Source organism: Myotis davidii, unplaced genomic scaffold (genome assembly GCF_000327345.1).
Source record: "Myotis davidii unplaced genomic scaffold, ASM32734v1 scaffold1323, whole genome shotgun sequence".
NCBI classification, from domain to species: domain Eukaryota; kingdom Metazoa; phylum Chordata; class Mammalia; order Chiroptera; family Vespertilionidae; genus Myotis; species Myotis davidii.
This window is the reverse complement of record NW_006294585.1, coordinates 1119181-1130484: the sequence shown is the minus strand read 5'-3', so window position 1 is coordinate 1130484 and position 11304 is coordinate 1119181. Positions and strand designations below refer to the sequence as shown.

General features: G+C 43.1%; 1 protein-coding gene across 6 annotated transcripts in view; it reads left to right on the top strand.

The window, feature by feature from the left end:
• The window catches only part of LOC102764560 (nesprin-1), a 141900-nt gene that overhangs the window by 113360 nt on the left and 17236 nt on the right, over window positions 1-11304 (top strand). For 3 of the 6 annotated variants that reach the window (XM_006768717.2, XM_006768721.2, XM_006768719.2), the window contains 5 exons: window positions 2587-2778; window positions 3924-4257; window positions 5905-5973; window positions 7901-8043; window positions 10157-10283. In XM_006768717.2, the coding sequence (XP_006768780.1) occupies window positions 2587-2778; window positions 3924-4257; window positions 5905-5973; window positions 7901-8043; window positions 10157-10283 (865 nt within the window). The remainder of the gene's footprint in view (window positions 1-2586; window positions 2779-3923; window positions 4258-5904; window positions 5974-7900; window positions 8044-10156; window positions 10284-11304) is intronic. The other 3 variants (XM_006768720.2, XM_015567191.1, XM_006768718.2) reach the window with 2 other exon arrangements.

Sequence of the window (11304 nt, the reverse complement as noted above, 5' to 3'; positions counted from 1 at the left end):
TTTTTAATCCCACAAATGAGTGAAAAATTCGATGGTTCTTAGTTTTTTCTGACTGACTTATTTCACTTAGCATGATATTCTTGAGGTCCATCCATGTTGTTGTAAATGGCAGTATTCCATCTTTTCTTATGGCTGAGTAGTATTGTATTGTGTATATGCACCGCATCCTTTTTATCCATTCATCTATCTAAGGGCACTTTGGTTATTTCTATGATTTGGCTACCATAAATAATGCTGCAGTGAACAAAGGGATGCATATATCTTTGTGAATAAATGTTTCTGGTAGATACCCAGAAGTGGGGTTGCTGGGTCATATGGTAACTCTATTCATAATTTTTTGAGGAACCTCCATACTGTTTTCTATAGTGGTTGTACCAGCTTACATCCCCACCGGCAGTGAATGAGGGTTCCTTTTTCTCCACAGCCTGTCCAAAGCTTACTATTACTTGTCTTGTTGAAAATAGCCATTGTAACATGTGTGAGGTGGTATCTCATTGTATTTTTGATATGCATTTTCCTAATGGCTAGTGAAGTTGAGCATCTTTTCACACATCTATTAGTCATTTATATGTCCTCTTGGGAGAAGTGTCTGTTCAAATCCTCTGTGCATTTTTTAATTGGATTGTGTGTTTTCTTGGTATTGGGTTGTATGAGTTCTTTATATATTCTGAATATTAACGTCTTGTCAGAGCTGTTGTTTGTAAATATCGTCTCCTATTCAGTTGATTGCTTTTTTTGTTTTGTTCGGTATTGGGTTGTATGAGTTCTTTATATATTCTGGATATTAGCGCCTTGTCAGAGCTGTTGTTTGTAAATATCTTCTCCTATTCAGTTGATTGCTTTTTTGTTTTGTTTTTGGTTTGTTTTGCTGTCCAAAAGCTTTTCAGTTTGATATAGTCCCATTCATTTATTTTTGCCTTTACTCCACTTGCCTTTGGGGTCAAATTCATAAGATCTTCTCTAAGACCAAGAAATTAGTTCTTATTGATTGAAAAAAAAATTTTTTAAATGAAAAGGATATTAAAAATGAAATATAGAGCACTACCCAGAGATACCTACCGTTAACATATTACTTTTATTTATTAACTTGATAGCCACAGTGTTGGGAATCTTTTTTCCTGATTAGTTTTGTGTGTGTGTGTTTGTGTTTTCCTGTGTGTGTGTGTGTTTTTAATGTATTTTTTATTGATTAAGATATTACATATGTGTCCTTGTCCCCACGTTACTCTATGTTTCAGAGAATTACAACTTTCTCATATTAGAATTTCATTCCACATATTCTACACTCTTAGATGCCAAGTTAATTTTAAACATATTTTATATACGTCACTATATAATTCAACTACAGTGGCTAGTTAAAATTTTAAACAGAAGGGACATCCACTAGATTAGATAAAAGGATTCTCTAAGTGGAAATGTATTTAACAATTTGAATAATTTGCAAAGCATCTTATGAAATTTTTTTCCCAAGATAGTTAAACAGATTTAACAACTACATAAAATCATGATGGCTATAACCTTAGGTTATTATAATAAAACAGAAAGTTGCTCTTAATCATATATTAGGATGAAAAAAATCATAAAATAGTTAAACCAGGTATTTTGCCCAACCCCTCTTTCCGTCCCTCCCACCCTGACTTTTCCAAGTTGTCTCACAGGCAAATCAATATTTAAAACCTTTGGCAGGGCATTTACTCCAAGTGGTAATTGAGCTTTTCTTTTTGGAGTCTGGCAGGGACATAGAACTCATTATGGCCCTCTATTCTCCCCTTGCAGTCTTCATTATTGGACGGTTTTGACTATTCCAGAGTTTATTCTTGCGAATTAAAATGTATCCCCTGACACTTATCCCAAGTAGCTTAACTCTTCTGAACCATGTAAAGTGAGTCTAAATGATTCTCCAGAATTACTTATTTTTCAAATCATTTTCATCTTTCCTGCTCATGTCCCGAAACAGCAAAAATCATCTGAGTAGAATTGATGATATTGTCATTGGCTTGGTTTCTCTTAGTCATGTCTGATGTACGATCAAGAAATCTAAAATGAAAATATTCAATATATTTCTTTAAAGTGCTACATTTATTTCATTGGCACTATAATGATTACAGTTGATTGTCATCAGGGGTAACCAGTGCTATGGATTCATGGTGGGTTTGCTTGGTTTCTCTTAGTCATGTCTGATGTACGATTAAATCTAAAATGAAAATATTCAATATATGTCTTTAAAGTGCTACATTTATTTCATTGGCACTGTAATGATTACAGTTGATTGTCATCAGGGATAACCAGTGCTATGGATTCATGGTGGGTTTGAATGTTTTCTCCTCTCATTTTCTGCCCACACTGTCCACGGTAGTAGATTGGAGTAGCCCAAGGCACGCTTCTGGTCATGGAATTTCAGTGATTCCATTTCCAACTCATGTTCTGACTTAAAATGTTTATGTTTTACTTCATAAAGTAAAAGCCTCTTGTCTTGTCATTGTATAGGGTAAGTTAACTACTCCCCACATGGTTTTTCTAAAGATGTAGCTTATTATTTCATGTCAATGTGAGCAATGAAAATCACGTGGGACGTGTGCTCCCTAGGCCTTCCAGCAGGAAATTTCACTGAACCACAGCAAGATCGAGCAGATCATTGCCCAAGGAGAGCAGCTGATTGAGAAGAGCGAGCCCTTGGATGCGGCGATCATCGAGGAGGAGCTGGACGAGCTGCGGCGCTACTGTCAGGAGGTCTTCGGGCGCGTGGAGAGATACCACAAGAAGCTGATCCGCCTGCCTGTATGTAACACCAGTCTTTCATTGTTGTCAAATCTAAAGAGAAATCGTGATGCGGGGTTCGATAGTTTTGTCTAGTAGCTAAGAGCCCAGACACCGGATCCAGAATGCCTGGGTTCCAGTTTCAGCTCTGATGTGTTGGTTACGTAACCTTCGGCAACTTACTTCACGTGTCTTGCCTCAGTTTCCTCAACTGTGAAACTAGTTTAATAACAGTGCCTACCTTGTAGAAAGGATTATTTGGGGCATGAAATGAGGATGGATAGATGATTGATAAATAGATGCTAGATAGATAGATAGCTTAGAAGAGTACTTGGCACATATCATCTATGGAAGATAAATAAAGAAGCTTCTAGAAGAAAGGAGATGAATGTGAACAATGTAAATAGTTGCTCTATTGATGAGGTTGTTTTGTGGAATTTTTTTCTCTCCCATTGCCCTAATTGCTGCCTTAATCATATCTCAGTGTTGAGATGTTATTGCCAGAATATTCGGAACCTTCTGTGTTAACTATATTTTGTGTCTGGGATATAAGTTTAAAATGGACCAGCTAGAATTTTAACAGTGATTTCCTTCTGTTTCTGACATGTGCCACTATGTTTGTGTTATGTTGCATGCATAGTACTAACTTGCCTTTATTTACATTATCTTATTTAATCTTATCTTTGAAGTAGTTTTTTGTTTGTTTTAAAATACATTTTTATTGATTTTTAGATAGAGAGGGAGAGAGAGAGATAGAAACATCAATGAGAGAGACACATTGATCAGCTGCCTCCTGCACGCCCCCTACTGGAGATTGAGCCCACATTCTGGGCATGTGCCCTGACTGGTAATCAAACCCAGGATCTCTTGGTCCATGGGATGACACTCAATCCACTGAGCCACACCAGCTGGGCAGTAGCTTTTAATATTATTTCCATTTTAGTGCTGATAAAACTGAGGCTTTGTTAGATTAATTTATGACATTTTTAAAAGTGAGCACAAGATTCTTGCTTATTTGGTGATAGGAAGTTTAAAAGTATCCCCACTGAGGTAGGAATGTGACCCCGACAAGTGTGAACTCTGAGCTTTGGCGAGAGGCAGGACAAGACGTGAGGAGGGATCCCCTGGTCGCTGCGGTAACGGAGTTGGCTTGACTGCCTTTCTAGCTCCCAGACGATGAGCACGACCTCTCTGACCGGGAGCTGGAGCTGGAGGACTCGGCAGCTCTCTCAGACCTCCGCTGGCATGACACCTCCGCGGACAGCGTGCTGTCCCCCCAGCCTTCCTCCAACCCCTCCCTCTCCCTCGCCCAGCCCCTCCGGAGCGAGCGGTCAGGACGAGACACCCCTGCCAGTGTGGACTCCATCCCCCTGGAGTGGGACCATGACTATGACCTCAGTCGTGACCTGGAGTCTGCCGTGTCCAGAACTCTGCCCTCTGAGGATGAAGAGGGTCAGGAAGACAAAGATTTCTACCTCAGAGGAGCTGTTGGCTTATCAGGTAGGAAAGAGCACTTCCTATATACCAGCTTAAAAGGAAGTAAAAGGGGGTGGATATTATACTGGAAACATGTAACTCAGCAGACCCATCTTCTTCCTTCTCCCATGACGGGAAAGTGTACATAAGGGAACATTGGATATCCGTGTGACCGTCAAATACAAACGTTGGCATGGCTATTGATTTATCCCACATATACTTAGGGTCTTACAATATGACAAGCACTTTGCTAAGTGCTGGGAACACCCAGCTCCTTTCCTTACACTCAGTGTGGGACACGGACAATAAGTAGGACATGTTGGCACCAGGGTCTAACGTGCATGGGCAGGTACACCAGGGGACACCTAACCCGGAGCTTTGAGGAATGGCTTTAGGGAAGGGACCTTGAGCTGAGCCTGGAAGGAGGAGGAGGAGTTGGTCAGGTGGATGCAGCAATGTTCAGAGGAGGAAAGCGGAGGGCTCCCAGCCCAGCTTCCTGAGTAGCCGCAGTACTACTGGGCACTGAGGTTTGTTCACAGCGACAAGGCTGTAGATTGGGAAGCATAGAGTGGACAAAGAGGAGGTGAAAAGGCCAACCAGGATCTGGTCATGATGCCGCCTATTCACATGGAAAGGCATTTGGCTTTTATCCAGAAGGTAATAGGGAGCCACAGCAGGGGCCTAAGGAGGGAAGCAATGTGATCAGATGCATATTTTCAAAGAACCTGTCTTGAAAGTACTAGATGGAGGGAAGTGCATTGGGAGGAAGAGAGTCCAAATGGAAACGTTTTCTAATCCAGGACAGAGATGGGATGGTGGCCTGAACTAAAGGAGCAGCACTGGGAAATAGAGAGAAGGGAAGAGATGTGACAAATCATAAGCAGTCTCCTCCATAACTGATGGCTGACAGAATTGGGATGAGGCGATTTTCTGGCTTGAGTACCTTAGTGAAAGATGTGATTTCTCTCATTTCTGTTTTGTCTTTATGGTATCGCCTAATAGTTAGGCATTTGGCATGGAAATCAGCGTTGTTCAGTATGTAGCCACTGGAGCGCTGATGGTTGAGCACTGAAATGTGACTGCAGTTGAGCTTTGCTGTGTCAGCCACACTTCCATGAATACATGAAGTTCAAAGGCTTACACAAAGAAAGAATATTAAACATGAACATGTTGGTTCCATGCTATAATTTAGATGTATTGATTTAGTAAAATAAAGTATTAACGTTATTTTCATCTATTTCTTACTACTTTTTGAACCCTGATGTTAGAAATTACATGTGCAGCTCACGTTATGTCCATTGGCCTCTTTCAGCACTGTTCTGGAATCTGAGTCTCTGGGTTGAAATTTCTTTAGTAGCTTTTTAGACTTTGATAAGTAACTTAATTCCTCTGGGCATCAATTTTCTCATCCATAAAATGGCAATGACTCTCCCATTCTCTGTAGGGTTGCTCTGAGGGTACATGACTGCTGGACACAGTGCCTGTCTCATAAAACACTGTCAACCAGTGAGTGGGAGCCCTCACTAGGATTCACTTTAAGAAAACGTGCCCAGGAGCTATCTGTCTACAAGAACTAACTTCCTTTTTCCCCCAGGAAAGTTGTTTTCCTGCCACAAGGGAATCGATGTTTCCAGAACTTACCTGTCAACTTAGACTGTGCTCTTTTCGCAGATGTCATGATCCCCGAAAGCCCCGAGGCCTATGTAAAACTCACAGAAAGTGCCATCAGAAATACCTCTGGTAGGCATGCCCAGCCAAGGCAGCCTCCCGCCCTCACCGGTCACAGGCCCCTCTCCGCACCGCCTGTCCCTCTCTCGGCTCTGTGGCACAAGCATGTTAAGGCAGAATCTTCTCTTCTGACTGCTGTACCATGAGAACAAAAACAAACATGAGGTTAAGCAACACCCAGAGTAAGAGCTGAATAGCCCAGTGCAGTAACTTCTCGCCTGCTCAGTGGTGATTAGCCTCGTGAGGTGCGCACCTGCAATGCCCATAGGGAACAGAGAACAGGGGACGGAAGCCCTGGTCTTCAGCCTGTGTGCCCGGTGCCCTGTGGCTTTGTAGCAGCCCTGACTTTGTGGCTTTGATGAGTTGCCCATCTCCCTCTTGCTGGAGAGTCAGGGCTCAGGCTCTGGTTGAACCACCAGCCTACATGGGTGACCTTGGGCCGCCGCTCATCCTCCCGATCTCAGGGGTCACACATTAGACAAGGACTGAGACCAGATGTTCAGCTCTGTGTCAATGCTATTTAGTAAGTCTGACCACATATAAATACTTCGAAATGAAAACTGTATTCCACAGTGCCTTAAGACGTAGATTTTTCTTTCAGGACAGAAGGATTCCCGAAACAAGAAAAATGAAAGGAAGCAACATGAAACCAGTTTGCTTAACAATGCACTGGACCAGTGGTCGGCAAACTCATTAGTCAACAGAGCCAAATATCAACAGTACAACGACTGAAATTTCTTTTGAGAGCCAAATTTTTTAAACTTAAACTATATAGGTAGGGACATTGTTATTAACTTAATTAGGATACTCTTAAGGCTTAGGAAGAGCCACACTCAAGGGGCCAAAGAGCCGCATGTGGCTCGCGAGCCGCAGTTTGCCGACCACAGCACTAGACAAACTGGATGTAGTTCAGGGTCAGTAATTTGGAGGAGGGTGGAGCGTAGGGTTGGAACACAGTGATGTGGTAATGAATAGCTGCGTTATTAGTTCACACTTACATTTTTTAAAACAAAAGGACAGGAAGCAAAGTACCCTTGCTGAGATGGTGACAGCCTGGTTCCCAGCAAGACGTCTTCCAGGTGTAGTTAGAAGACCTTTAAACAAAAAGTCATAAGGCTCACTGATATCTGTTCTGCTTTCACCCTGTGCTGGCTTCACTCTGATAATCCATGTTCTTGTTCCAGTTAAAGACTGCAATACTCACATGCAAGCACGCCGCCACATGCACACACACATGCATGCCCACACTCACGCACATAATTTTGCTAAGAGGTATTGCATCTCTGCAAGGAGAATGAGCTGGGAGTTCTAGGCTGCGAGGAAGAGCAAGCCGAGAGGGAAATGCTAAAGTCTTAGCTTTCTCCTGCTTTGGATTCAAGTTTTAAACAAAAGCAAGTCATTGCTCGTTTGCTGTTTCCATACGTACCTATCTTGAGCGAGTCTTTTCTTGGCTAACTTGAAGTCCTGCCTTAAGGGAATGACGCGGCCACCTGGCACGTGAGGGGCACTGTCTTCTGCTGAGATGCAGAAAGGAAAATGAGAGGCCGTGTCGTCTTCTGCTTCAGAAGTGACTGCAGAGGGAGCATGACAAGTAGCTGCCTTGCAGTTATTGGGGAGCAGACGAGGTTTTTAGAAAGGCCTTCCACAGGTCACAGTGTGCAGATTTTCAAGGGATCCACTGTGAAAGGGGCAGGCGCAGGGGCTGGGAGAACCCACTGCAGAGCCCTTTGCAGTACCCAGGCAGCTCGGACTCTTAGTGAAGCACGTTCATCGGTCTGGTCCTTTAAACCTCTAGCTCACCAGCACGTCAGTACTAAACTTGCTTTATAATTGCCCTCACCCATGCTGTGTCTATACAGCTTTAACTGCAATAATTCCTTAAACTTCTTGAAGGTCACGCTTGCAAAGCTTGTAAAAACTCGTATGGTTGACCCTGCAGGGGATCCCAGTGCCTTAGAGTCACAGATCCGACAACTGGGCAAAGCCTTGGACGACAGCCGCCTTCGGATGAAGCAAACAGAAGATATCATCCGCAGCAAAACTCCCACAGGACCAGAGCTGGACGCCAGCTACCGTGGCTACGTGAGTGTCCTGACCTCCGGGATTCGGACAGGCACCTGAAAGTCACAGTTGTGTGACTGAGGACAATTTGTCTGGGGCACGAAGGCTTTAAGAGCTCTCCAAACACCACGCTGCCCTTGAACTCAAGCGTGGGTGTGCAAAACAAAGCCCTGTTAGCAGCAGGTTACCTGTTGCGTCTAGCTGGACTGTGGCAGTCCCACTAACCTACTGCAATGGCCAGCCTGTTCCTTTACATGGAGAACTTAGTGAGATCCATTTAATTGAAAGTAACAAAATGCTTTGGCTCCCGAAAGTGATTAGGCATTTTTCCAAATTCAGCTAATCGTGTTTGGACCATGGTGATCCCTGGAGCAACAGATTTTAGCTAATAGATTGCTAACAAGGAATTTTTTAAGTTCTTTTCTTGGGCTTATTGATTCACTGGATGGCCTTGGGAATGTGTTTGTCTTCTATTTTCAGAATGTTCATTCTGGAGAAAACAATTCTAACGAGGAATTTGTGGAAAAGATAGCAAAAGAGTGTATATATTACTGCTCCTTTTTTTTTTAAGCTCTTAGGAAAGTATATAATGACTTTCTTTGCTCTGCTCAAGTTACTGTCCAATTTTTCCCAGAGAACTACCTATTTTCCTACACATATTCAAGCAAGAGAGTCTGAAAGGAAATCTCATCCATGCTTCATACCTTCTTTTCCCACCCCAAAGACTGCTGAGTAAAAGGAAAGAAATATTTTTTGTTGTTGTTAATCCTCACCCGAGGATATTTTTTCCATTGATTTTTAGACAGAGTGGAAGGGAGGGGGAGAGACAGAGAGAAACAACTGATGTGAGAAAGACACAATGATTGGTTGCTTCCCGACCAGGGCCAGGGATCGAGCCTGCAACCGAGGTACATGCCTTTGACCTGAATCAAACCCTTCAATCTGTGGGCTGATGCTCTATCTATCCACTGAGCAAAACTGGCTAGGGCAGGAAAGAAATGGTAATTTTCCAAAGTCACACAGACTCTTTTTGAAATCAGAGAAGAGAACCATTCTAGTTGTATATGCTGATGTTCACATCCCCACAATTACAAAAGAGTGGCCAATCATGAGTTCACTTCCTGTCCAATCTGGCCTATTACACCGACTTCTATTAGAGTGAAACCTCTTTTTGCAAAATATAATATAGTTTCCTGAGGTCAGCGCTGACATCACTGAGATTACAGTCAACCTCAATCAAAAGCAATCAAAGTCACTTAATAGCAATGTGATTCGTTACAGGCTTTAAAAGGTGACTTTATGGGCAGGAGAGCAGGAGAGCAGGCATGCCTTGGAATGACGTGTTCCTTTAACCTTCGAATGCCGTGCTACTAAGCATGGAGTTGGGAGCTTCTCCTTTGATATTAGGCTTTATTCCCGTAATACCTATAAAGCAGTGGTTCCAGTTTCTCATGAAGCAGCTGGTTTTAATATTGCTTTATGCTTTTAAGTATTTTAATTACTTAATGCAAAAAAAGTGTGCCTTTGAGATTTGTGGTGATATTATTGTTTCCACTTTTCAGTTTAAGAATGAGGGAGCAACTTGCCAGAAATTATGTAATGTAATACCAGCTAAGGGCTCTGAGTTTAAACCCAAGATGGGTTTAATCTGTCTTTGTTATTTTTTTTTAATTTATTGATTTTAAAGAGAGAGCAGGGAGGGAAGAAGCAAGGGAGGAAAGGGGAGAGAAACATGTGTCTGCCGATCCATTTCTATAAGCATTCACTGGCTGCTTCCTGTATGTGCCCTTACAGAGAGTCAAACCCACAACCTTGGCGTATCGAGGCAACGCTCCAATCAGCTGAGCTACCCGAGCAGGGCCTAGTCTGTCTTGATTTATAAACTTAATTTCAAAAATGTTTTGAGGACTTCCCATGTAAACGCACATATGCAAAGCATATCTTTGAGCCTTGCTTTACGTGTGTATGGAGGTGTCACATGTTTAAGCAGCATGCTTTTGAACTTGTTTAGCCGAGTGGCACAGCTGCTGTGCTTTCTGAGGAACCTCAAAGACATTTCCCCAGAAGCCCTTGCACTCGTGGGAGTGTGAGAGCCTGGTGACGGGGCCTCTGTTTGTTTTCTGGGTCCAAACAGATGAAACTGCTGGCGGAGTGCAGCGGCAGCATCGACTCGGTGAGGAGGCTGGAGCACCAGCTGAAGGAGGAAGAGGAGAACTTCCCCGGCTTCGTGAACCTGAACAGCACTGAAGCCCAGACGGCCGGTAAGTGAGTGCCGCTCAGGGCAAGGCAGGGGCGTGGAAGGCTCGGAAGCACGCTGTTGCACGCGAGTCTCACTTACTTCCGTCTACACATTTCCGTCCCGAGAGCTTGTCTCCATGTCCCAATGATCTCCTGTGGCAGAGAGGGAGGTGAAATGCATCTGTGTCCCCTCCACTTCAGTGCGCTGTCCCTACTGTCACTAGTCAGGCACTTTATTTTATTTTATTTTTTATTTTAAATATTTTTGTGATGCCACAACCAGCATGGCTAGGGTTTTGGATCTGAAGAAGGGGCCGATGCACAAATGAAAACACTAGACAAGAAATATGAATTTAGAAATCATGGGGGAACCAGGTGGAAACTTCCCTGTAGTGGAGAAGCTCTCTGAAGCCCTGGACCTGTTAGTTTTTATTCAATTTTTAGATACACATCTTCCCCTCAGTTAGGCACGGCAATCCAGTAGCAGACAGACTATCTCAAAGGTTAGTAAATATTAGTAAAGATTTACTTTGAGACTATTAGGTCAGGAAATTGCTTCGAGTCACCATGATCTCAACAGAACAATTGGTGCATAGCTTTAGCCCTTGCAAAAGCTCAAGGTTTATCAGCCTTCCGAGTTCCTTGTTGCACTTTCATGATAGTGTTTGACAATGGATAGCTTCCCACAATTTTTTTATTGATTTCAGAGAGAAAGCGAGAGAGAGAAAGAGAAACATCAATGATGAGAGAGAATCATTGATGGTCTGCCTCCTGCAGGCCCCCTACTAGGAATCGAGCCCGGGCATGTGCCCTGACCGGGAATCAAAATGTGATCTCCTGGCCCATAGGTCAATGCTTAACCACTGAGCCAGCTGACCGGGCTAGTCAGGCATTTTACATGTATACTCTCAGAGCTCTCTTGCAGAGAGACGTCAAGAATTGAATTGGGTCACACTGTTGCTCATTACTTCATAAAGCTCTTTGCAGTGTTAAACCCCATGTAGCTCTTTTTATTTGTTTTTTTACTCCATCACTTTTAAATGC